A 25,144-nucleotide genomic window follows, 5' to 3' on the forward strand; every position below is an offset into this window, starting at 1 on the left:
TCCCCGCGCGTGCTCACGCAGGTACACCACCAATTGCCGACTTGCTCCAACGTAACGTTCCCATGCCCTGCTCGCTTAAAATCCTTATCTACATCCTGGACGTAGATCGCAGCAAGACTAGGGCGCGTGGATTTGCGGTATCGCGCATCCAAGAGAATCGAACTGCTCATCCTCACAAATCCATAGTCGAGCTTCCTTTTCCGATTATCCATGATAGCAGTCTCGCTTTGCGTGCACCCTCCTCCGTCCAATGGTGTTCGTCTGATCACATGAAGTTGCATCTCCCAGCGCCCTTGCCGACTGCCGCCATCCTGTCGGTCGGCCAAAGCTTATCTCCTCGTAGCTGGGAGCTTGATCATCCAAGTCATCCAGCACACCGTAGTGACCGCCCGTGTGGTACGCTAGGGGGTCACGTGCAGCGACCGGTGGAAGCCAAAACAGACTTCAGCTTACGGCATGACGTGCCAGCTGTCAGACCCCAGTGACACCATCAGTAAAAGCACGGACTTTCAGAATGGAATTGTCGACGAAAGGCATGTCAGTACTGGGGATATGCAGATGCTAGGGACAGTTGACAGCTGCGAAATGTCAGTTTGGTTGACCAGGGCCAATTGATGGGAGGTGGATTGATGACATCAGAGATACCTACGGGCTTGAAACCGTCCATGTGGCAATGGTAGCAACATGCCGCAGGCTTATCTAGCAATTCGTGCCATCAATGTATTTATCAAACTGAAATATGGAACCTCATAGGAGTAAGTTAGCCAGTGTAGTGCGCAGCATTGTACCGCAAAAGGGACTCGCTCGTTGGGGAGGATGTGGCTCAGTGATCTGGGGAACACCTGAGATCCAGGCCTTGAGACAATTCGACATGTCGCAAAGATTTATCAACGTATACATATTTCTATGTATAGATCTGTGGAACTAGTAATGAACTGGCCCAGGTGCGGCTGGCTATGCGGTTGTTATGTCTTGATGTCCTCTTCACTACTCCAACCCAACACCGATAAGCCACACAGTGCAAGAACCGCAACTTACAGGGGCGTGCAGATTGGAAATTTCCGTCGGTCTCCAAGGCAGAATCCGGGTTCACTGCCTAATCCTCCTGCATTGGGCTTGCTTTATCTTCCAATCAGAGCTATTATGCTCAGCCTCAGGCGTTTATGCAGGCTGAGCTGTTGTCACGGGTGTGAAATTTCCCCTCCCCTCTTTCTTTTTCCCCCAAACAACTTCCGCATCCTCCTTCTCAGCTGGACAGAGTAGATACAAGTGTGACTTCTGTTCACCCGAGGTTTTCCCTTCCACAGTCTTCTCGCTATGGCAGACCCCCTCTCACAGGCTGCCTCCGTCGCCGGGCTTGTTTCGCTTGGCATCCAGGTCACGACTGGGATCAGCAAATATCTTGATGCCCTAGACTCCCGGGACGAGGAGCTGAGATCGGCCACGCAGCAGAACGAAGCCCTTCGGAACACTGTCACCATCATTGAGAAGGCCGTCGAGAGGCTGGATCAAGTGTCACCTGACGCATCGTCTGCCGCAAAAGAAAACGTCAAGCTCTGCAAAGAATGCCTTGATAATCTTGAAACATTTGTGGCTAGATTGGCAGGTTCTGATGTAGGCACATGGAGATCAAGGCTCAAGACCGGCAAGTTTCATTATGTCTTCGACCGACCCAAGGTCCTCCAGCTTTCTGCACGCGTGAGTCAAACGAACTCCGATTTGCAGCTTGCCGTTGAGGGACTAGGACTATCAACAGTTTCCGCCATTCACCAGTCAGTTACGGATATCCAGAGTGAAGTCCCTGGACTACAATCTGGCATCAGGCTGGTTCGAGATCAACTGCATGCCCACCATCAAGCAAGCACACAGCGAATGGTAGATCATGTCAGGGAGCAGCAATTGACTACCCGCCTTCAAAACGGATACCTTGAAAGAAACCAGGAACAAAATGCAGCTCTCGATGATAGGATGGCTACCGTTGAGAGGAAGACGCATGTGATGGAGGCGATGCTGGCCCTTGTCCTTCTAAACGGCGCTAGTGATGGCTTGCCGGATGACAGTGTAAATTGCTCACTGATCGCCGCCTGAATAACAACTGACGATCGCGAATTCTAGACACGTCCAGCCAGGACCGTCGCTCGCTTCGCTACTAAGCCGGCCGCGTTCAAGGAACTATGCGAGACTGTTTCATCTCACAGTGAACTCGAGGCTACTACCCTTGATGTGATCGACACCCGGTCAACTTGGAACAATACAGGACAATCAGCCCCTCGCCAAGATAGTTCACTGGCATGGAACACCAAGAAACCGACCTCCTGTATATGTGGTCGTAGAATGCAGACAAAGACGAGCCTCGAATACTCTCAGCTTGGCCCTCTGTACTTGTACCGAGAAGTGACTTCCAGGGGTCATTCTCCGTACTGTCCGATGTCCCAAACGTTGGCCCCCAAACAGAAACGGCGGTACGGCCTGCGGTACGCTGGCCTGTTGCAAGCCATAAAAGGTGCGATTGAAATCACGTTCAGCGTGACTTCTGGAGCTGGAGGCTGGAGCGTCAGCCCAGGTTTTCGGTATTACCCAACTGTCAACAGAACTAAAGACCCGGCCTTTCGGATTCTTCGTCTTCTCGATTACTCATTATATCTTAGCGGGAGAATGAAACATCATTCACCCGTCAATCTTCACACTCTCTTCAATAGGGCAATGGAGAAAATCATCTGGCTGCTCGACAATAGAAGGACCTCTCCACTAGCAGTGGATGACTGCAACCGATCTCTCATGCACGAAACCTTCGCGACCTTGGGGTGAGACATTTTAAACACAAAATGGAATCTAGAAAATACAATTTACTAACTCGGGATAGTAATAGACAGGCATGGGGTGTAGGCATGCAAGTATTACCGGAGTTTGTTAGGATGTTGTTAGACAAAGGCGTACCGCCTATTTCATACGATACCTGGGGGTAGTAAGTACTGCATGTTTCCAAGATATAGTATGACAGAGCTAATTCATATTAAATAGCACAGCAGGCTTCGATTATTATGGACGCTCTAACGAATGGTCGCAAACCGAGGAAGCCGTGATGATTATTGTCGAAGCTGATGGTGGAGCAATGCCAATGTCGATAAACAATAATGAATTGACTCAGCCCCGAACTATGTCATTTGAAGTAATAGCACATTTCGGAAAGTCGGTGCCGTTAGCCGAAGGTTTGTACTGTACCTTAGCATGTCTGGAACTTGCAAGCTGACAATCAACAGCATGGGGGTGCGGGCCACTAAGCATCGCGGTATTGCAGGGCGACAAACGAAGTGCCAAGTCTTTATTGGAGCGTTTTCCGAAGGCCCTTACGGAAAAAGACTTGTTAGGCCACACACCTTTACACATGGCTGTGTTTTGCAATACGTTACCGTCGTTTCCTTTCATTCTTGAGGTGGTCGACAAAGCTGATCTGCTACGAAAAGTAGACGGAGATCGGCAGAGTATACTCATTTTGGCTTTGAATCTAACCGGTCGGTTTTGTTGCAACTCGTCATCCTTCCCAGAGTGCACTAACTGCAGTTGCTGCGAGTCACTAGCCATGCTACTTGGCATTGGCGCAGTCTTGAGTTATACCGACCTCGAGTTCTTTAAAATAGAGACTGCATCAGCCAGAGGGAGGAGGACTTTCTTCAGCCATCTTAAAAAACAACGAGAGCAACTCCGGAAAATCGCGCTTCGCCACCAATGGGCTACCCGGAAATGTTTGGGATTGATGCAAGAGACTTCAGTCTTGGACCTGCATGCGTCGACAATCCGCAAGGTGCTTCTAGACAACGGCATTGAAGTTCCAGTGGACCTCGTTCTCACCGCAAATGACACCATACATGTTTATGATCTCATATCGAAGAACGCCCAAATCGCAGAGATGTTGTTCCAGATGGGCTTTCGGGACATTGACTTTGATATACCATATGGAGAACCTCCCCTTACAAAGTCTCCGGAACCGGATTACATCTACTGGCTGATAGAAAGGGGTGCCGATTTGAAGCGTCGAATACGGCCTGTGGTTAACGACCAATACAAGACGTCTGGTATTTTCAGTGCCCACTTCGTAATGTTCAATCTTGGGCATAATATGAAAAAAGGACACACCCAAACGATGGTATCAACTATTGCCAGAATCCTGCCAATCAGTTTGACCGATCACTGCTCTTGCCAATGCTCCACGGATGGTTGCACACCGTTTATTTACATGCTCAAGGGATATTACGGAGACGCAAGTGAACCATGTGGGATCGCAGACATGGATTTTATCAATATGTCCAATGGCCTCCCTATCGGCATCATCAAGTCGTTATACCTGAGTGTTGCGAGATTTGCATGTTTTGAGTCTTTGGATCTTACGCATACATGCTGCGATGCACTCCGCATTGTCTGGTACGGGTGGTCGTATGTGGTCAAAGTTCCGGATGAGGGCGTGGAGATTCAACAAGAAGAGTCCGCGCTTCTTAGCCTACTCGACGAAATGGTCGACGAGCTTGCGGGCAGGATCGACCAGATCACTGGAGATCCGGCGCAACTTCAGGCTTGTTGGGAGAACTACTGGGAGGACTACGTGTATGCAGTACTGAACGAATTGGATAAAGATCAGATGACAGAGGAAGAACGACATGGTGCAGAGACGATTGGAGTGGTGTGGGAAAGTGAAGCCGAAGACGAGACAGTCTGTATCGACAAACCGGTGGAAGATACCATGGAGGTTAAGATCAACCGATTGTTTCGTGAACTGGAGTCGATTGGAAAGGAGATTTAGAGACTTGGTCGGGTTGTTATCACAAGGGCTTGCTGCATAGCGTGGAAGTTTCGTTGAAGGTCCGACAGGGGCTATGTTGTGCTAGATAATAAGTCTAGGGATCGGGCCGGGGCAACTCCGGCCTTGGCAGCATACGCCGCCTCATTTCCGCTGTGGGGCTATTTAGGCAACGGTCTCAGACGGTTCATGATAAATAACGATCCTCTTGTAAATATCAGCGAAACAGATCATCATGACTTCGCCTTTCCATTTTCTGCGCCTTCCGCGGGAGATCCGCAATCTGATCTACGTATCCTTGTTTCGGGAACTCGTCTTTGACCGCAACAACCCAAAAACCCGGCCCAATAAAGAAAAGAAGCAGCTGGATCCGCGGCTGGCCCTCCTGCACGTCTGCCGCCAAATCCACGCCGAAGCCTCTCCCCTGGTCCTACGCCATGCCACCATCTGCTGCAGCGACGCCTCGGACATGCTGCGCTGCCTCATGTCCCTGAACCCGGCGCAGATCCGGCAGCTAAAGTACCTGAACGTCTGCTACAGCATCGTCTGCTTCAACCTGCCGGACCACGTCGCCGACGAAGACGTGAACGAGGAGTGGGAGAACGGCTCCGACTACGAGCCCGACCTCGAGCGCGAGGTCCGCGGCTACCACGTCGGCGCCCTGCTGGGCCTGTTCCCCGGCCTCGCGCTGGACCTGCTCGTGCTCGAGGACGGCATGAGCGCGGGGCTGAGCGCGTGGGAGGCGGCCCACGGCCCGGACCTGGTCGCGTCGCTCTTGCGGGCCGACGGGTTCCGGGAGGTGCGGGTGGACATGCGAGCGGCGGCGGACGCCTTTACGGGGCAGCGGCGCACGGAAGGCGAGACGTCGGGGGGCGTGAAGGAGTTTGAGGCCTACGCCCCGTCCTGGGCGGAGTCGATCCGCGCCCGGTTCCGCGGCCGGCGCGGCTGGAGCGTGGACCTGTACGCCGAGGAGGACTACTGCCCCCCGGACCACTGGGACCGGTTCCGGGAGATGGGCGTCACGGTCCGGGACGGCCTGAACGACCGCACGGAAGCCGGCTGGGCGGAAAGTCTAGACCGCTGCTACAGGGCCGAGAACTACTGGAACTTCAGGGCTTGCCGGGGGGAGGGTCCCTTCGCCGTGCCCGAGGACGGCGACAGGGTGCTCGGATGTATCGATTACTACTATCAAGACACCGGGCCACTCGACGAGGAGCAGGTAAAGGCGGCTTCGGATGGCTTGAGGGAATTGGTCCGGGATGGCGATTACGCCAAGGTCCGAGAGGCGGAAGAAGAGGCAGCCATGAGCGTGGACGGCCCCTATGACCTGGCTTGGTAATAGACCGAATTGGCGTTGCCACTGAGTAATATTTGAAGAATAAGGTTTATGCGATTTATTTGCTATACTGTTCCCAATGCCAACGCGAACCTTAAGTTGGTCAACAGCCACAAGCACCGTCGAGAAGCATCCAAGCCATCTCCGCCGTCATCTCTTCTCCCATCGGAGAAAGGTCTTGCAAGGGCATATCTACAAAATAAAGAAAGACCCGACTTTCCATTACTGTTGACGCCCATACATCCGCTTATGAGACATCAGGAGCTACAGATTCTACTTCTCCGTTTTTAGCCTTCTAATATACCAAACGAACCAACAATGGATACCTCTCAAGAGACCGCCCAGCCTTTGATGCCGGAGCGCCAAACGGTAACGGCATCGAACCCTTTGTCGTCCAGGCACATGACCTGTCTCGGCCTGGCCAACTGGCCATCCTTTAAGTATGGCGGCTTTCTAGCGACCAGTCAAGCGTGGCCCGCGGGCGTCCTGGTAACCCAAGAGCCATTAGGCCATGATACCGCCCAAGATGCGCATCCTCTGCCGTTTGCCACGGCGACTTGTCCTTCGACAATTGCCGTGGATTGCGAGACCGAAACAGGTAACTGCTCCCCTGCCGCCTCCGTTGAAGTTCCTACTCCAGAGGTTGCCAAGGAGCTAAGCCAATCAGAAAAGCTCGCACTGCTGTTTGGACCAACGCCTCAGAAACAACCATTTGAATTCAACTTCCACCTCGGCGGCAACCACAAGCCAAATGTCCAACCGCCGGTGCAAATCCCAGCGACCCCAGTCGCCGCTCCCTTAACGCCGCTGCCACCAGAACCCCAATGCGAACCACGCGCCAATCCACCGACTTATAGACCTCCACCTTGGGTAGTCCCGGCGCCGTTACCAGGGGAAGAAGAATCGCCATACGACAGGATGAAGGTGTTTCCCCACGAGCTCGTGCGCTCCCGCGATCTTGCCGAAAATGCGCTGCGGATGGCCGAGCTGGGGGACCGCATCGTCATGTACACCGACGGCAGCGCCAAGTGCTCCGGCTACCGCAAGGTCCCGCGGACGGCCGCGGTCACGTACAAGCTCCTGTACGGCGGCGCGGACGCGCAGGACACGCCATGGCACGACAAATCGTACGGCATCGTCGGCGTCTACGGGTCGAACGAGGCCGAGGTCATAGCCGTGGCGGAGGCGCTGGAAACGCTGGAGCAGGAGGTGCGCGCCTATGTCCAGAGCCACGCTTCCAAAATAGCTACTGGGTCTCGGCTCCTGGTGTTGCTCTTTAGCGACTCCGACTACTGCCTCGGCATCCTCAATAAGATGCTAATGGCCATACGGACACAAAAGCCCTTTACGGGGCGCGACTCGACGGTGGAACAGCTGAAAGCCAGCCTCCGGAAGCTGGGGGAATACCTGCGTTCCACCGACTTGCAGATCCATCTAGAGTTTCGCTGCATCAAGAGCCACTCGGAGATCGCAGGCAACGACCGTGCCGACCAACTCGCGACCGAAGCGTTTCCCGTGGCTAAATGGTATTTCTCGGGATACCAGGTGCCAATAACGTGCACCAATCACGAAGTGGCCGATATGGATGAAATGACGAAGGGGTTGGAAAATTGGTGGCAACGCCACGCTCATGCATATTCCACAAAGAAACCATCCACAAACGCCAGAAGCACCACAGTAAGGAGTCGATCAGTGACCGACGAATCCAGCGCGGGGCCAGGCGCTATTGAGTCTGTCACGGAAGTGCGCGGGAATCAAGAGGAGCCCTCGAAGAAGGGTGAAGAACTACCAGCTTCGGAATGTACCAATCCCGAGGGCGAGGACACGACTCCTCTTACCCTTTCGGACGTATACGAAATGATTGCGGACTTCAAGAAAGAGTCCAGGAAGCAGCGCAAAAAAGAGCGGCGGCAGGACGAGGAGAGGGCTTTGAAGCTCTTGGAGGCGGTAGAAGAGCTGAAGAGAACTTCACACGTCGCCACTACTACACTGGTGGACAAGGACGAAGGGACAGATTCGAAACCCAAGCCGGAGAAACGGCGAAAGCGGGATGTCCTGGTCGCGACGATTCGCCGCGCTGGCAAACGGCTCCGTGGGTTGGGCCGAGAGTCCAGGTCGATGTGAGATCACATCATGGGTAATTACTTGTTGATATTGGGTCTGACATTTGGACTTGGCCCGAAGCATCGGACCGTATTGAGTCCATATACACATGTATTTGAGATATGTATTGATTAATACCCGTTAGAAACTCAGGTTTTCGACATCTCCCGTTGCTACATGAGCCCATCACATCGCGTTTGCATCTTGTCAATGGTATCGTCAAGCGAGCTTTGCTGATATCGGACATAACGAATTTGATTGATGGCCCCACCTAACTCATCCCCTGCGCCCCACTTGCCCCCAATTGGCAGATTCAGCGAGCTGAGCATTTCTCCAGATGTTCAGCCACGGGGCAAGCGGGATGCAAGAACACGCATCCGCGACCGCATCGCATCCCCGTGGAGGGAGTATGGGGAACTTGTCCCAGGCCGACCCGGGGACTGCCGGGGCTCTCGTGCATTATGGATCTGCTGGAGGGGCGACCGCAATCTCGGATGACGCGGAGGAGCGTGGGACGTGCGAGCAAACGACCAACGGTGGCACTAGCTGCTCCACGATGACGACCGCGTTATCAGTCTTTCTCGGTCGATCATCCTAAATGATTCTTTTTCTACTTCAATCTCGTCGCCATTCTGCCTTTTTATCATCGTTTTGTGCCCCTGAGCTTTGGAATCTTCACCCCACAACTGCCAAGCTTTGACCAAGCTTTGCACTGTATCTTTTTTTGCCCGCCTCAACCTTTGATTCAGCTAGGCCTGTAGCTCTAGCCCCCAGCACCCGAGTGGAGCCTGGAGCGTCGCATCCTCAGGGGGCGTATTCTACCGCCTCAGCGACGCGTATAAGTCCGTCTTCTTGCCATGGCCGACACCACGGCGAAGAAGGGCGGCGGCTGGCTGGCCATGCTGGGGCTGCGATCGAACAAAGAGCCGGACAGGCGGAGGAGGCTGAGCAAGAAGAAGTCGACGGTGGATTTTGCCAGCCCCGACCCGGACAAGCTGGCGGACAGCGCCTCGAGTGGCCGCAGCAGCATGGACTCGGCCGGCAAACAGCCGCCTGCGAGCCCCCAGCATGCGCAAACGACCCAGGCTGCGCGGGCGCCAACACAGCCTCGCCACGTTCTGGACAAAGACACCGGAGAGCGCAAGGACCTGACCGAGATGCTGCACGCTCTCACGTACCGCGAGGACCTCGACGACATCGATGAGACGCACCACCATGGGGACTCCCTCGAGTACGACCCGTCCAAACCCGACGGCACGGCCATGCTGGCTTCCCTGTCGCCCGAGCTGTGGCTGCACGTGGCCGAGTACCTGTCCGCCCTGGACGTGGCCCGACTCTCCTTCACATGCCGCACCATGACGGCGCGCCTCGGCCCGTTGCCGTACCGGCTGCTTCGGGACCCGTCGAACCACTCGGACCGTCTCGACTTTCTGCTCGCCATGGACGCCAAGCTGCCCCGGCACCTGTTCTGCTTCCCGTGCGCCCAGTGGCACCTGCGGATCCAGCCGGGGTTCGAGAGCCTGAAGCCGGCGAGCGTCCTGAACCCGCTATTCGAGTGCCCGAACCGCAAAAACTTCAAGCTCCCGCCGCCGCGGATTCGCATCACCGAAGGCCGCACCCTCCCCTTCACCTTCGTGCAGCTCGCCAAGCGGCACTGGGCCCTGGGGCCCGACTACGGCATCCCGCACCAGTCGCTCGCGCGGCGGTGGAAGGAGTCGTCCCTCTCCGGCTCCGGCTGGTCTCACACCAGCCTGTACCACATCACCGAAAAAGGCCACGTCCTCATGCGCGTCACCTCCCAAATCTTCGTCGAGGGCGGCATGCCCGACGCCGCCAAGCGCAGCCTGCTCTTCAGCCGCGACGACTACACGCCCTACTTCAGCGTCTGCGCCCACTGGAAGGCCGGCGAGCTGACGTCGGTGCCCAAGTGCGCGCTGGACCACCTGCCCGTCGAGGACGCCAGCGCGCGGCGGGACCTGCAGAACCGGCTGCACGGGAGCATGGCCCCACGTCCGAAAGCGGCCGGGTTGGTGCCCACCTGCAACCGCTGCAAGCCCATCCGCCGCTGTCCGCGCTGCCCCACCGAGTACCTGTTCGAGCTCAAGACGGCCGAGGACCGGAGCGTCGCCATAAACGGGGCCGGGCGCTTCAAGCAGGCGCTCATGGTCTCGCGGTGGAGCGACCTGGGCCCCGCGCGGCGGCCGGACGATAAGGAATGGGCGGCCGTCGCGGGCGAGGACGAGGAGGGGGACTACGACAGCTTCGCCGAGATGGGCAAGCGGTCGCTCAACGGGACGTTCGAGGCGGCGTTTACGGATACCGTGCCCGGGCGGCGCATCCTCTCGACGAACCCGAAGAATCTGAAGGAAGACGAGCGGGGAGGGAGCTGGTTCTAGGTTCGACAATTAGGGGGATGCAACTGTGCTATATTTATGTTTCATGATGAAATCCGTAAATCACATACCGATACTTGGCTCGCTCTTGCGGACTATATTTCCAAGAACTTATAAATCAAGTAAACGAGAGCTTGCTCTTTCAGGTAGTAATAGACAGTGACTAAGTGATCACTCTACTCACGGTCAAAAGCCTTCAAGGGCGTCAGTCAGGTACTTGAGAATCTAAACAATCTTGCATTCAGTACGAGGCCCAGCCTATCTGGTTTGAACCCCACCCACCCGTAGATAACCCCGAACAGTAATGACAAAGGCCCTCCCCCCGGACTCCTGAAAACCCGGTCCCTTCAACGCATCCACCCCTAATGCCGACCATTGGGTTCCGCCCAACCCCGATTCTCAGAAACAATAGCCCCCCGTTCCAACAGCTGCCAAGTTCTGCCTTAGCTCTATCTCAAACCCCCCTTGTTGTATTAATTAATAGTTGCCACCGTATCCCCCGCCCCCACCACCGCCGCCCCCCGCGCCGCCGCCGGCCCCGCCAATCGACCCAGCCCCGCCGACACAGACGCTGCCGCCCCCGTTGGCGTAGCCCCCACCGTAGCCACCACCGGCGCCGCCGCCGCCGTAGCCCTTGCCGCCGTGGCCCTTCCCTGGAAGCGAGCGCGGGTATGTCAGTCTCGGTAATTGACAGGTTTAATGGGAAAAGAAGGGGCAGGGAAAGGAGTCAAGTGCGAAAGGGGGCGTGTCTGTCTGGAAAAAAGCAGTGTGGCGTCATGTTGGGGGGCGTGCTTACAAAGGGTATTGGCATCTGGCGCCTGGCCGTCGGCGGAGGCAGCGGCAGGCTGCGTCGAACCGCCGTCGTCTCGGGTGTCGTAGGTGTGGAGGTGGTACACGTCCTCTTCATTGCTTTGCTGCACCGGTCGGTCCTGAGACGGTGGCGGCTGGACAACCTCGCCGGCTCCGGCGGCCTGGGGACGGGGCACGGCAAGGGCGTTGGCGTGGATGGCCAGGAGGAGGGCGGCGATGAGGTACTTGTGCATCGTATCGTGTTGCGTGGCTTCAATATATGGGATCTGGGTGTAGAATGCCAAACGTCAATGATACAGAGAAGATTGGGGGTTGGGTGTTGGAAGGGTTGCTAGAGAGTGGGTGAGAGATAGAGTGTGTATGTGAGTGTTTGTATGCTGGTCAAGGGGCCGTGATCGTTGGTGATGGAGAGAACGAAAAGCAGAATCATCGTGAGGATGAAGGCCCTCTTAAATGTTCTTCAACATGCCGAGCACTGCGCCCGCAAGTATGCATAAGGTGAACATCCGGATCCTTCGCATCGTAGCTTCTGGTCAGTCATCATGATACCCATTGGTGCGCGTAGTAGGCAGTGCCTTCCATGAAGTCATGCACCTTGCTTGTGAGCCGCCAAGGGGGAACCATGGGCAGTGATCGAGCTGCCCAGCAGCCCCCCAAGCTCGCGTGATGCGTGATGTCACGGAGAGCTCCGCCGCCTTCGCCCTCGTCTTCGCAAAGGCACTTTTCTCTTCTTTCTTTGCACGTGGGTGGTCCGCCGCCTTGGCTTGGCTCGGCCCGCACTCGTAAAGGGACGAACGGGGACTGGTCAATGGCCCTGGGCCTGGGCCGCGGTAGCTGAGTGTGGAGGGCCTGCGGGTATAAAGATCCGATCCAATCTTGCTGAGTGAACAATAACATTGGGTTCGGCGCCATCATGATAAGATGCCAGGCAGCCAGGGGGTGGCAAGGGACGAATCCGAAAGAGACGAGGCTGAAACGGAGAATGCCGCCCTCTTACGCGTGTACGAAAACGAGAGCAATGGGCAACCTCTCGTCATTGGGGCGTTACGCCAGCTAGGGTTTGCATAAACCTGCGGTACTCGCTCTGGAAAGCCTGGTTCCGCTGTCCGATCATCGTCTGTGGGATTGGAGACCAATGCCAGGTCCGTGTACCGCTGCTGGGCTGGGCTTTACTATCGGACGATTTGCGCGGGTACCTGCTCCGGCAGCATGGTTTGACGTCATTAAGCTTCAAGCAGTCGCCGGCCAGCAACGTCTCCTCATTGGCAATTGGCAAGCCCCGTGAGGAGAAATGTGCAATTATGCCGAGTCAGTGGGCATACTTGATTGGCTCGGCTCATCGACGCGGTTTTGCATCTGAATGTGCCGTTCCTGGGGCTATCACGGGCTAAGTAATTGGAGGAGGGGAATCGGCATGCTTGGTCGCCTTGAATCCTATTTTGCTTTGGCTGTGGTCTTGGCAAATCCTCGCTAACGTGGCTTCTCTGAGTATGGGAACTCAACCTTATCGCGGCCGGCGCCCGTAGGGCCCGATCACCATCGTGACTGCCGGGTCCTGCACTAACCGAGCCGTAGATACCGGTCTATCCTCAGTTCTTCTGTGACATATTCCGCCGGTTCCATTTGTGTTGGAACAAGCAAGAAGTAAAACACCGCTCAAGAGCCTCCTGCTGAACGGATCCGTCCCTGCGTCATTCACGTAAGCAATCGTAAAGAAGAGATGGCGTAATGTCAGTTTTGAAACCGTGCTTATTCATAGAGTGACATATCCTATAATTCGGATGTATTAAACGCGCGAACCCAAGTTTCAGCAAAATGAGGAAGGGATAAAAACATAGCCATCCGCAGTTTGTTTCTGACGTAAATATAGGCTGAGAGAGAAATGACGTATCACGGTTGCAGCTCATAAACTCCGCGCTGTGCAGTTTCCAGGCAACTAAACGATGTGTGACGTGTCAGACATGGTGATGCTGTCCTGACGACCGCATATGTTCCTCTGCCTCCGCCATCTGCGCCTCCGTCGGCCGCGGTACGATCATCAAGTACAGCACATCCTGTAGCCGTGATTAGCCGATGTCCATCTTAATGGGAAACGGATTCGGGTGGAACTTTGGGGTACTCACATCTTGCAAGAGCTTCCTGGCGCCCTGGATCAAGTGGACAGGACCGATGCCATTTCCTACCCGGCCTCCCCCTCTCCGCAATCCTCCCAGCCTACCTCCTTCCGAGCCTTCTCCCGCATCGCTGCGGCCTGAGAGGCCACGCCGGCCCCCGAGCAGCCCGCCTCTCGACTCTGCTCGGCCACCGCCCCGTCCGCCAAGGAGACCGCCACCACGCCGTCTACCCAGAGGACTTTGGATGAATCTACTCGACAGTTAGTCTTTGGTCATCGGAGAGGGAAAAGCTGCCAGGCGGCGGTGGAAGCTTTGCTACTTACCCTCCTGTCAACAACGCAATGGGATCCCCACTGCTAGCCGGATGGTTGGGGTCCGCGTATCGAGAAGCAAACTGCTCCTGCCCCGTCGAGTTGGCCATGGAGCTCTCGGGGTTCTTGCCCGCCCACTCCGCCCGTGCCCGCTTGTCCATGTACTGCCCCACGAAGTTCCCACCGCGCTTGATAGCCGACTGCTTCTTAGCCTCACCGCCCTCGCCCGCCTCTGCCAGCTCGTCGAGCGCGGGGAACACGAGCGGCGCCGTCTCGGGCCACTCAAAAGAGGAAGCCCCACTCGAGCTCTCGAAGCGGCTGCGCTTCTGGCCCTGGCCCTGGCCCTGGCCCGAGGCCTTGGCGACGGCGGAGTCCATGTTGAACTCGGCCATGGTCAGCACCTCGCCGGCCCGGCTCGGCTTCCACGTCATGAGCAGCGCGACCAGCCCCCGGGGCGCGAAGAAGGCCTCGTTGACCCGGTCGAGGAACTTGTTGGTCTTGGACCGGCTGTGCAGCTCGCTGCTGGCGTCCGTCACCTTCTTGACGGCCACGGAGATGAGGATGGTGAAGGGCTCGGGCACGGCGTTGCCCGCGAACGAGGCCAGGTTGATGGTCTGGATCCAGGGGCTCGGCTCGACCGACTTGTTCAGGTCGTCCAGGAAGTCGAGGAAGGTGGGCTGGTCGATGCCTGCGTCGGCCAGCAGGGGCGAGTAGGCGCGCACGAAGCCCCGGGTGCGGGAGCCGGGGCGCCGCTGCGTGATGACGACGGGGAGCGCGAGGTCGCCGCGGGCCTCGCCTTCTTGCGCGTCGTAGGGGGGCGGGGGGTGGTTGCGGATGAAGGAGTCGGCCAGCGCGGGCGCCTCGACTTCGGCACCGCCCGACGGCTGTGGCCTGTGGTTTGCTAATTGATCTTGGGCCTCATCCAACTCCCATACGGCTTCGTCCATCTGCTGGGACAAGTGCGCTTCATCCTCTATCGGAAGCGTCTCGTCTGCGGCGGTATCGTCGCCCTCGGCACCGCTACTCGAGCCGGCCTTGGCGGCCTTCTTATCCTTATGGTGCTGGTAGCTCTCGGTGGCCAGGCCGATGCCAGTCGCAATCCCGCGCACGAGCTTGCCCACCGGCCCGGCGCGCTGCCGACCGCCATCGGAGTTGTGCTGTCTACGGTTCATGGCTGCGGTAGTAGTTGACTGCTGAATGTGAGTTGAATGTGAATGAATTGAAACCGAGTAAGACGAACGAGTTACACGAAAGGCGCTTGGCAGATTTATAGAGTCTCTGATACTCACTCAGCTGGCGGTGATGTGGTGGCTGAGCAACTCCTACTAACACTAGTGCTTACTGCCCCAGTAATTGGATCGTCAGCGTGACCGAGTCAGGTACCAGCCAGGGTCGGGTACGATACCGAACCCGAACCCGGCGATGCACTTTCAGCCACGACACCTCCAGTCTGCGCCGGACAAATCAACTGCTTTGAAAGTGTCGCCTGCGCCGATATCGTAGAGATTGACTAGTAGTAAGGATACTGTTATGCAACTAATGCGTCGTCAAGATGGGAAGGAACCGGTCTTTACCAGCTAGTCAATTGACAATGGACGGAATAATCCTCAACCAAATCATGTTATCTCAAGGAACAGACAACAACGAAATAGTTTGCAGGCTGGGGAATCTTGCTGTTTATTATCTTTTGAGGCGATGCTGCTATGAGTTTTCCAGCTTTCACAGCATTGCCAAACTATGCGAACTCGGCTGCCCACGGCTTGAGTGCATTGTTCATGCGCGCGAACCTAATTCTTGCCATCTTGAGTTTTCCTGTCCTGTGGCTCCTTCTCCTGAGAATTCTTGTCGTGCGGCTTGTTGTTCTCGACCTCGTTGGTTCGCGGCAGCAGTCCCAGCTCCCCCAATAACTCGAAACCTCTGAGGCTCATGAAATCACAAAGCATCTTAGCCAGAAATTCTGGGCTCTTGGTGGCCACCGCGGCATCGACAAAATCCTGGCGCGAGATTCTGCCCTGCTTCGTCATGTGGATGATCTGAGCCCATTTGTCTTCCAGGATCAAGGTCTTGACCTGATCGAGTCCAATGGGGCGGCCGGCCATTGTGAAGGCTGCTGATGACGAGTTGTCAGTGACGAAAGTATGGAACAAATAAACAATAATTTGAATGATAGACGAATGAGAATTTGTAGCAGGGAAACTGACCTTGGTGCTCTTGTTGAGAGAAAGGGCAAGCGAATTCTTGTCAAATTGAGGAGGGGAATGCGGTCCTACCAGAAAGACAGGAAAGACGGATTCTTGGGTTTCCTGTAACTAAGACGTCAGAAGCTTTAAGAAGATTTTGACATGAGGTTAGAATGAGAGCAAAAAGAGAAGCACTCACCTTTTGACTTGTCCTTTGGGAAAAGAAAAGTGTTGTGAGGATCTCGCAGAAAGAAACTAGTATGTGGTGGCTGGAGGACAAGTCGGTTGACAGTACGAGGTAATCTGGCAGTTCTGAATTTATGTTTGGTGGTTGCCAGATAATCCTTGGCAATCAATAGATAGCTGCGGTACTGTCCCATTCGCAAGGTTCTTGCATTCAATGAAGTTGTTACAATGTAGCTAGCTACTTCCGTTTACTCCTTCAAGCCAGCGAGATCTAGCTGCTTGACTCTTGCATGACAACATCTTGAGACTCGTCGTATTCCGTCTCGGACTCGCTAGTAACCTCTTCCTCCTCCTCCTCGCTGTCCTGAGCCTTGCTGTACTTGTTGCGCACTGCTTCGACAAAATCCGCGCTGATGATACCTTGGGCGACGCATGCATGGATGAACTGCTCCCGAAACTCGACATCGTTGCGGCCAACCAGGTTCTCCGCGTACTGTCTGGACGTGATCTTGCCCTCGTCACGGATGGCCTCGAGCTCTTTGCGGATATCGAGACTGTAAGCCATGTTGCGGACGCTGGTGATAGGATGTCAGTGAGAACATAACAAGTGTTGCATGAGAGAAAGGGCATACCTCGGTGCTGTCGCCGAGAACAATGATGCAAGTGCGTCTTTGGGTGAAAACAGGAATTTCCAGTGATTGGCGGAATGTGCGTGTTATGTATGAAACCAAAAGACTTTTGGTCCAAGAGAGTCTGTGCCGGGATTGGGGTGATGAGGGTTGGTTGTGGTGAGTTCACGGTGAGAAAACAGGATAGGTTGTTGTTGGGGGTGTCACGTGCAATTTTGAGAGCTTGCCGTGTAAGCCAGCAAGCCAGCCAACAAGCCATTGGATAAAACCAACTTCACTGCTCAATCATTTCAAGCAACCCGGTAGGGCTTGAGAGGTGTCAATAGCTAACCCCCGGTAGCGGGCTGTATATTCTTATTCACCTGAGCCACCTAATAACGGGGCAGGCTTAACTTGAAGCAACGAAATGGCCTGCCAACTTGACATTGATAGGAGTCAAACATTCAAAAAAACCCAACGACTGCTTGCTACCCTTTGCGGACCCTTTGATTCGGCTTGACGAGAGTTACCAAAAACAAATGCAAACTTAGTACGGGATTTCCAAGGCAGCATCTTGTGATATCTTGCTGAGTGTGCTCTACCCCGTGCCAACGGTTCCAAGCTTCGAGACTGGAAAGTCGCGCAGTAATCTTTCAGTGGATTCGTGCCAACCACGCACGGACAACACGCTTAATTCAACTGCATGTGTCAAGCCCCTATGACAATATACCGGCCAAGTCACCCCGGGAATAAGCAGGTCTACAGAACACATATTATCCCGGAATTACTATTTTATTCCACTGTGATTCCCGGGAGTAAGTGGCATAATAAAGACGGTTTATTCCTGCGGAGGCGTGAAATATCTCTTTGGTCACGTTCCTATTGAAGAAATCCTACGGTGAGTGTGTAGGGATTCGAACAGGTTTGCTGATGGCTTTGATGGTTTTGGGGGTGCTTTGGTCCTTGGCCACAGTGGACATTTCTGCTGAGTTTAGGCATTTGACCTGCTAATTGCAGTGGCTAGCTGTAGTGAATGGTGGGGTAGAAGGCCTGTGGGACCGGACAAACAGCCCAGCTTTCCATCACCATTGAGCCCGGGAGATGATGCACAAAGCCTGCATGCAGCACAGCTGCAGGGATACACATAACTTATCGTCAAATTGCCCTTAGAGTCTCCCGGTACGAGCAGATAAAACTACGAGTCAATTATTTTTGCAGTCTTGCAATGAGCCAGCATCTCTGCCGTGGAGGAGCTGCTCTGGGGTGCTGTCCCAAAGCGCCGGGTCCTTACCTTATTCCCTTACCAGTAACAGCTGCTGTTACCCCCTCTGATCTTTACCACGTATCTGTGTAAGTACTTTCAGAAGCCGATTAAATGCAATATAATGTATTCCCTCGCGAAGCTGCACCCGACACATTACTAATGCCAAGGGCATAAGAGACGTCTCATTCCATGATCTACAATCCCGGGGTTTCATTCGATCTACCTAATGTTCCGAACAGCATCCTAATTGGCGGCAATAGAAAATTACCCAAGATGACAAGTTTTGGGCCCCCAACCTGCGGCCACCAACCTACAAGGTCCAGGCTAGTGTGCGCCAACGTCAGCGCTGGTTGGGTCATTGATGACAGGGATTGGTTCCCCCATCATGCCATAATTCGGGGCTTATCTTACCCCTTGCAGTAGGAGCATCACCCTAGAGCCCCCTTAGGAAGCATCAACCCAACTCGGTGTAACCCTCCCCACAGCACCCAGCAATCGAAGCCTTTCACGCAACCGATTCTTCCCAACTTCATTGCTAAAATTGATAAGTGATTGATCCCGTATCCTGTCGAACAGCCACCCCTCTCAATATGGGCGCCCAGTGGTCGCAGTTCTTCCCACCAACCCCGGCCTTCACGGATGCGGACGTCGGGTCGCAGGAGGGCAGAGTGTTTCTCGTGACCGGCGGATACTCGGGCATCGGCTTCGAGCTCGTCAAGGTCCTGTACCAGAAGAAAGGCCGCGTCTACATCGCCGGCCGTTCCAAGTCGAAGGCGCAGCAGGCCATCAAAGACATCCAGGATACCATCCCGGACGGCGGGAGCCTTGAATTTTTGTATCTCGACCTCGAAGACCTGTCGACCATCAAGCCTGCCGTCCAGGAGTTCGCGACCAAGGAGTCCAAACTCGATGTGCTCTGGAACAATGCCGGCGTCTCGCAGCCCCCGGCGGGCTCTGTGTCGAAGCAGGGTCTTGAGCTGCAATTGGCCGTCAACTGCCTCGGGCCGTTCTTGTTGACGCAGCTACTCATACCGCTTCTCAAGGCGGCGGCCTCTGCGTCGGCGAGCCCTGGCGCGACGAGGGTCCTGTGGACGAGCAGCCAGTTCGTCGAGCTGTCGGCTCCCCAGGGCGGCATCGTCCTGTCTGATCTCCGGGAGACGCCCCGGGACCAGGCTCGGAACTACGCCAACTCGAAAACGGGCAACATATTCCTCGCGACGGAATATGCCAAGAGGCTCGGACCTGATGGGATCGTGGGTGCGTCCTACAATCCAGGCGCTTCAGTCACGAACCTCTTCCGGCATACGCCGTGGCTGGGTATGGTGGCGCGACCCCTGATGTACCAGCCGCGTCTGGCCGCGTTGACTGCCCTGTACGCTGGACTCTCAGAAGACATCACCCTCGACAGAAACGGGTGCTACATCGTTCCGTGGGGCAGGGTTTCACATAATCTGAGGCAGGACCTGCAAGACGCGACCAAGGATCCAGAGGAAGGGGGAACGGGCACCGCGGCCGAGTTTTGGGCGTTCTGCGAGGAGAAGACGAGGGATTACGCGTAGCAGATGATGCTGCCGAAGAGTCGATTGTTTACCTCTCCTCCATCTTGAACATAGAGATGCCTTCTTCTTTTTTTCTTTGGCTATGGAGTTCCGTATATCCTGCAATATAGTTTTGAACAAGTGGAAATTGACGCAAACTTTATCAATTTCTTTCGTTATCTTCAACCGGTTTCCCAATTGATAAGCTATATGTATAGGAAAGTTTGATCTGCCTATGGTTCGCTCAGATAGTGGCTGGCCCAGAGACCTATTCCCGGCTCTCAAGTCAGATCTATAAATTGATCGAGGGTCCTTGTTTCTTTTCTTTTTTTGTTCTTCTTTTGGCCCGATTCTCCAAATCTCATGTTTCAATAGTCTTGCTTATACCCAATCAAACAACCCATTTACCATGTTTCCATCAAGCAGCAAGTCCCAGTCGCAATCGTCTACCAGTACGTCGAGTCTCGTCTGGTATGGCCATCTGCCCTGCGTTTGTTCTTCCACCAAAGGATGTAATTCCCACGTCGAGTCAGAGACTGACGCCTTCTACAACCCTCTTCTCCCACCAAACGCCCCAGCAAGATTAGTCTGTGATGGAAATCAGTCACGCATCAGTAGAAAGCGCCCAAGGAATAGTTTCGGCAGCGAGTTATCAGGATTATCACGACCCTCTCGATCAAAGGAGCAAGAGGGTTTTTTCCAGGGTGTGTCCAACCGACTCCGCAATCGTTGGTCGCGTAGGTCATCCTCGCCCAAGTCACATATTGAAGCTCAGCATCCTCCGCAAGACCACAGTATGGCCGAAGACGATCCACCCGCCTACTCTCCACCTGCCTACTCTGAGCTCGAACAGTTCACCACACATCTCCAGCAGCCACCGCCCTTCTGGTCCGCGTCGACACTGGAGCCCGGGTCCGACTCCGGCGTCTCCTACTATCCGGGCCACTGCCCAACCATCGACTCGTCGTGGAGCCAGATGTCCGTCAAGATCAACCCCATGGACCCCCGCGTGGTACCCCGGACGATCCTGCCCTTCGAAGAAGCCTCCTTCGCCACGCTCGCGCCCCTCCACCCGTCCATGCCCTACCACCTGGCCTTCTACCACCTCCACTGGGCCCGCCGCGCCATCGAGAAGCGCGACGCGCTCAAAGAAACCAGCCGGCTGATGGAGTGCGCCGGCGAGTCCCTCGCGAGCCCGAACAACCAGGCCGGCCCCCGGTACCAGTGGTCGAGCGAGCTGTACTGGACGACCAAGCTCGTGCAGAAGCAGGAGCTCCGTTACCGTGTCGACGCGCGGGGCACCAACAACTCGGGGATCGACATCACCATGTGCCCCCACATCACCGTGTCTCTGGGCCAGTTGCAGATCGAGAACGGATTCGGCGGTCTCTGGGCGTCGGGGAGTATATCCCACAAGTCGGGCCGGCCACTGGTCGATTGGGATAGCCGGAACGGCAGACTGGCAAAGCTCCATATCTGCCCGATTTGCTACTGCGACCTGGAGCAGAGCTTGGAGGTTCGCGGGAACGAGGTCCACGTCCGCTTCACCGTGTACAAAGATCTGGGTGACGGGATCGACCGGTTTGATCCGAAATGGAGGGCGCTATTGACAGGAGAGGGATCGGGGACGACTCGGCAGCACGCCCGGTACATTGACGGTCCGCAGAAGTACCAAGTCTACTGGCAGGTCTGGCAGGCCGCGTATTTCCTCAAACGGCCAAACCTTCATTTGGTCAGATTCAAGACGGGCTCCGGGGAGGACTTCAACGGGTTGTATAGGATCAATATCACCGATCCCAGGATGAGGGAGGAGGCAAGGGACGTGGTCGCGTGGACAGGAAGCAGCAGTTCATAGCTGTGCAGATGTAAGGTATACCTCACATGTTTGAGTCAGATATTCCAAAACAGTATGGTTTGTATAACCACTCCAACTCAGCCCTAGTCAAAACTGGCACATCACGCCATATGGACAATTCAGGCAGTCTCTACGTATGTGTCTTAAACTCTGGGGCAAATTGTGTTTTTTATTGTGTTAATTTGAAATTATGTTATAAAATTTGAAATTAAACTTTGAATCTTATATATTATATGCGTTCTGGCTAACAAGAAGAGGAGGAATCTGCACTGCGTCGTACTCGTCGTACCATGTAGCTCACCACAGAAGTGCCAAGAGGGTGGTGTCTCTATGTCTTTCACCCGGATGCCTCCATGGTAGGATCGGTCGAAATTTTAACCCTCTGTATACGTGAGGGACACTCGTCGCCATGGAAGCATTTTCATGCCCAAGCATGAAATCTCTGTCAATTTGACGGTCGAAAGGGGGGTATCTCTTTAGCCCTTCCCGGTCTGACGGGAAGCCTGCTCTCATCGTGAAGTGGGCGGCAATGACACGGAGGTAGTGCAGGTGAGTAGCCCAGCCCTTTCCGTTGGCGCACTGCTTGTCGGGGCACCAGGTGATGTGACGCAGCTCGGTGTCTTCTGGAAGCCCGTACCATTCCGGGTTCAGAAGCTGCCGCCAGACGTTGTAGGGGGTCTTAAACTGCGAACAGCGGTCTAACGCCGGCACGTCAAGCTCCAGCATCCTATGGAGACGAGGCCCATGGTCTCCCAGTGTCCAGATATACTCCAGCCTCTGTCCCCGCCTCGAACACACCTTGCAAATGGTCCGATCATCGGTGCGCCGCCATTCCCCCGAGGAATGGTTCAGAGAGAATCCGTATTTCCCGAGCCGTACATCCCAAGTGTGCCCCCTTTGGAAGTCCGACACCACCTCTTCCGCATGATCCGCGAAGTCCCGTAGAGTCTGCAAATCATCGAGGCGGGCGTGGGGGCACAGCAGATCGTTGTAGGTTTCGCCCGCCCTGGCCAGTGCGCTTTCGAGCTTGGCTGCGTCGCCACGCGAGCGTGCCTCCTCGCCGGCCGCACGTGGCTGCAGTGCAGTCCAGTTCCCTTGCAAGACGGTGTCGGTGTCCAACTGGAGCGGCAGGGTCCAGGATACGAAGGCACTGCCTATGACGCCGCGACGGTCGCGTGGAAGTGGGTGAAAGGTGGCCGAAGGCGGGACGGCGGCCGAGCGGAACGGCTGTGGCAGTTCCTGGAAGCAAATATCGCAATTCAGAAGCAGAGGCGAGTACGGCTTTTTGGGTACGTAGGCGCCGAGGGACAGGATCCACTCGCCCAGCCCTTCCAACTTGACCGCATGGTGTGGGCAAATACTCAAGCTGCCCTCGGCCATGATGCAGCGACCGCCCTGCGTATGGGCCCACAGGGCCGAGCTGGCCTTGAGCCACTCGCTGGGGAGAGGAGAAGGCGATCTCCGCTCGTTCTGCGAGAACATGATCCAAGGGTGCCAGTCCTGGCACGCGGTACACCACTGGGTGTCGTTGGCCATCCGCAGCATGATGGTGTCGAAATCAGAATCACCGCCATCTCGTTTAGGGAATCGCGCGTCGATGCAGGCAGAGCAGCACCCGCGCCGACGCAGGCGCTCAGAGACGTCCTCCCAGTCAATCGGCAGCTTGGGCACAGCAAACGGATGCTGCCGTCGAGCCCATGCCTGGGGCCCCAGTGCTGTCGAAACGAATTCATCGTCGGAAAGAACGCGTCGGAGTAAAGAGCAGGTCTGGCGTGCGATATACACGTCGGACCCCTCCAAGTTGCGACATATCCCAAGCAGCAGCTCGTCTGGCAGCTGATAGAGAAGGGAGCCGGCGGTATTTTCCTGGCGTTTAAACCACCAGGACGGCTTTTCGGCAGCCAGAGGATTGGGCCCTGGAGCACGGTATGACGTTTTGGTTGCCGGGGCTTTTGTAACTTTGTAGTCCATGTTGTCGAGTTGAACCTATACAAAGTAAAAAAGAAAATAGAAAAGAAAAACGGTGATGATGTTAGGCCACGGCATGGGTGAGAGGACAGTCAAGTTTCAAGGACAGAGAAAAGGTTCTTTGCCCCATTATCACCAATGCTTGGTTCTCGCTAAGGACTTTGCGACAAAACTGGATCGATTAGACTCAATCTTGAGTTTGCACGAGTTTGATTTCGAGCCACGCCAGACAGTTGGCTGTTTCCAATTTTCAATGGTGCATTTTAACTTTCGTGCATTATTTCCGGGGTTTCCTTCGCATCAGATTGGTCAATGGTTTGGAATGCAGGCCACCAGACGGTATTACATTGGTAAAAGTTCGTGGTCTACTTGATTGGCTCCCATGTTAACCCGGTAGAAGCGTTTTCTGGGATATGTTAACCTCAGGGCGTTGATAGCCTTTTCCACCAATTGTAACAAGCTCAAGCACCATCGGATCCCTGAATTGAGGGTCCGGCTTTGGATCCGGATCAGATCGCGAGGCGGACCACTTGCTACTCAGCCGCAATACGACAAGCCGCATGCCCCGCAGAAGCGGGTATAACGTTGGAATCGTCCCGCAGACGATCATCAAGAAGAGCTCGGCCGTGACCCATGCGAATATCTCAAACGTGGCCCAGGTCAAGTCGTCACGGTTTGCCAGTTCGGCGAGGTACTGGGTCTTGATTCCCGAGCAGATGGACGTCAAGATGTTGAGGGAGAAAACAATACTGAGCTGTATTCTTTCGGCAGTTTTGTTTTGTAGTGACCAAAATATCGTGATCGGAATGATAGCCAGGCTCGCGTCGGCGAACGTGTTGAACGCTGGGGAACTCGTTGGTGGTTAGTTACTAGGAGGCCATTGTATGACAAGGGGAGTCATGAGAGATGGAGACGAAGCACATATACTAACAGCCCGTGAAAGTACCGAAACCCGACATGACAAGCGGGTCGATACAATGACCATCAACACGCTGGTCCCAAAGCCTTCTGGGAGGGCTGCACTGGGCAAACGTAAGGATAGAACAAGACAGCGCGACGACACTCGCCAATGTGATAGTAATGACCCAGATGTACATCCGCTGCCAGCGCATCTCCGTCTGTCGGATAATGGCAAGCAGCAGGGCAGACACCGAGATCTTGCCAGCTGCCACGCCCATGATGCCAAACACCTGGCTGGTCCAGTTGAGGAGCTGGACAGCGGCCATGTTGTCATCGCCGAGCAAAGCGACATGCCAGATGTGACGAGTACCGCCGCGAAAGGCGTAAAGGGTTAAGGCGATGCTCCAGCCAAAGAAACAGAGCTTATCCCAGTTAGTTCAAACGCTTCGACAGTTATCATGCTGAATCTCACCATTGAAAGAACCATGAAGAGGTCATCCCATCCGAATTTCTTCACTTTGGCGCGAAAGCTGATCCGAAGAGCTACCGTGACAAAGGCTAGAGCTGTCAATACCCAAGTCAGGGTCATGAGAGCTGACCCCCTATCCGGAACCACCTCTGGCGGTCCTGTTGCTGCTATAGCGACCATGTTGATGAGCGGGGGAAAGAAGGCCGATATTCATGGCAAAAAGTAGGAATCCACCAGGAACGGTAGCTACATTATGTATGCTGCATATGCAGCGTCCCGATAACCTGGAACCAGCCCCGAAGAGCCGAGAAGATGGA

General features: G+C 55.1%; 13 protein-coding genes across 13 annotated transcripts; 8 read left to right on the forward strand and 5 right to left on the reverse strand.

The window, feature by feature from the left end:
- Window positions 1-1,317: 1,317 nt before the first annotated feature.
- Window positions 1,318-2,088, forward strand: PG985_008006 (uncharacterized protein; the record flags this gene model as incomplete). The annotated part of the gene is made up of 1 exon (XM_066827774.1): window positions 1,318-2,088. One exon carries the CDS (start codon window positions 1,318-1,320, stop codon window positions 2,086-2,088), a length of 771 nt encoding a protein of 256 aa, XP_066682686.1.
- Window positions 2,089-3,580: 1,492 nt separating this feature from the next.
- Window positions 3,581-4,795, forward strand: PG985_008007 (uncharacterized protein; the record flags this gene model as incomplete). The annotated part of the gene is made up of 1 exon (XM_066827775.1): window positions 3,581-4,795. The coding sequence occupies one exon, from the start codon at window positions 3,581-3,583 to the stop codon at window positions 4,793-4,795; it is 1,215 nt and encodes a 404-aa protein (XP_066682687.1).
- A 232-nt stretch (window positions 4,796-5,027) lies between these two features.
- Window positions 5,028-6,131, forward strand: PG985_008008 (uncharacterized protein; the record flags this gene model as incomplete). Its single annotated transcript, XM_066827776.1, has 1 exon — window positions 5,028-6,131. One exon carries the CDS (start codon window positions 5,028-5,030, stop codon window positions 6,129-6,131), a length of 1,104 nt encoding a protein of 367 aa, XP_066682688.1.
- A 315-nt stretch (window positions 6,132-6,446) lies between these two features.
- On the forward strand, window positions 6,447-8,252 carry PG985_008009 (uncharacterized protein; the record flags this gene model as incomplete). Its single annotated transcript, XM_066827777.1, has 1 exon — window positions 6,447-8,252. One exon carries the CDS (start codon window positions 6,447-6,449, stop codon window positions 8,250-8,252), a length of 1,806 nt encoding a protein of 601 aa, XP_066682689.1.
- An 836-nt stretch (window positions 8,253-9,088) lies between these two features.
- PG985_008010 (uncharacterized protein) lies at window positions 9,089-10,627 on the forward strand (the record flags this gene model as incomplete). The annotated part of the gene is made up of 1 exon (XM_066827778.1): window positions 9,089-10,627. One exon carries the CDS (start codon window positions 9,089-9,091, stop codon window positions 10,625-10,627), a length of 1,539 nt encoding a protein of 512 aa, XP_066682690.1.
- A 474-nt stretch (window positions 10,628-11,101) lies between these two features.
- PG985_008011 (uncharacterized protein) lies at window positions 11,102-11,667 on the reverse strand (the record flags this gene model as incomplete). The annotated part of the gene is made up of 2 exons (XM_066827779.1): window positions 11,102-11,277; window positions 11,421-11,667. The coding sequence occupies 2 exons, from the start codon at window positions 11,665-11,667 to the stop codon at window positions 11,102-11,104; spliced, it is 423 nt and encodes a 140-aa protein (XP_066682691.1).
- Window positions 11,668-13,867: 2,200 nt separating this feature from the next.
- PG985_008012 (uncharacterized protein) lies at window positions 13,868-15,031 on the reverse strand (the record flags this gene model as incomplete). The annotated part of the gene is made up of 1 exon (XM_066827780.1): window positions 13,868-15,031. The coding sequence occupies one exon, from the start codon at window positions 15,029-15,031 to the stop codon at window positions 13,868-13,870; it is 1,164 nt and encodes a 387-aa protein (XP_066682692.1).
- A 615-nt stretch (window positions 15,032-15,646) lies between these two features.
- On the reverse strand, window positions 15,647-15,958 carry PG985_008013 (uncharacterized protein; the record flags this gene model as incomplete). Its single annotated transcript, XM_066827781.1, has 1 exon — window positions 15,647-15,958. One exon carries the CDS (start codon window positions 15,956-15,958, stop codon window positions 15,647-15,649), a length of 312 nt encoding a protein of 103 aa, XP_066682693.1.
- On the forward strand, window positions 15,942-16,829 carry PG985_008014 (uncharacterized protein; the record flags this gene model as incomplete). Its single annotated transcript, XM_066827782.1, has 3 exons — window positions 15,942-15,982; window positions 16,048-16,164; window positions 16,532-16,829. 3 exons carry the CDS (start codon window positions 15,942-15,944, stop codon window positions 16,827-16,829), a joined length of 456 nt encoding a protein of 151 aa, XP_066682694.1.
- Window positions 16,830-18,687: 1,858 nt separating this feature from the next.
- Window positions 18,688-19,656, forward strand: PG985_008015 (uncharacterized protein; the record flags this gene model as incomplete). Its single annotated transcript, XM_066827783.1, has 1 exon — window positions 18,688-19,656. The coding sequence occupies one exon, from the start codon at window positions 18,688-18,690 to the stop codon at window positions 19,654-19,656; it is 969 nt and encodes a 322-aa protein (XP_066682695.1).
- Window positions 19,657-20,431: 775 nt separating this feature from the next.
- Window positions 20,432-21,490, forward strand: PG985_008016 (uncharacterized protein; the record flags this gene model as incomplete). The annotated part of the gene is made up of 1 exon (XM_066827784.1): window positions 20,432-21,490. The coding sequence occupies one exon, from the start codon at window positions 20,432-20,434 to the stop codon at window positions 21,488-21,490; it is 1,059 nt and encodes a 352-aa protein (XP_066682696.1).
- A 297-nt stretch (window positions 21,491-21,787) lies between these two features.
- On the reverse strand, window positions 21,788-23,461 carry PG985_008017 (uncharacterized protein; the record flags this gene model as incomplete). The annotated part of the gene is made up of 1 exon (XM_066827785.1): window positions 21,788-23,461. One exon carries the CDS (start codon window positions 23,459-23,461, stop codon window positions 21,788-21,790), a length of 1,674 nt encoding a protein of 557 aa, XP_066682697.1.
- Window positions 23,462-23,843: 382 nt separating this feature from the next.
- PG985_008018 (chp3) lies at window positions 23,844-25,007 on the reverse strand (the record flags this gene model as incomplete). The annotated part of the gene is made up of 3 exons (XM_066827786.1): window positions 23,844-24,301; window positions 24,390-24,780; window positions 24,831-25,007. 3 exons carry the CDS (start codon window positions 25,005-25,007, stop codon window positions 23,844-23,846), a joined length of 1,026 nt encoding a protein of 341 aa, XP_066682698.1.
- Window positions 25,008-25,144: the final 137 nt, after the last annotated feature.

This window comes from Apiospora marii (assembly GCF_038362585.1).
Source record: "Apiospora marii strain CBS 49790 chromosome Unknown utg000005l_segment0_segment0, whole genome shotgun sequence".
NCBI classification, from domain to species: domain Eukaryota; kingdom Fungi; phylum Ascomycota; class Sordariomycetes; order Amphisphaeriales; family Apiosporaceae; genus Apiospora; species Apiospora marii.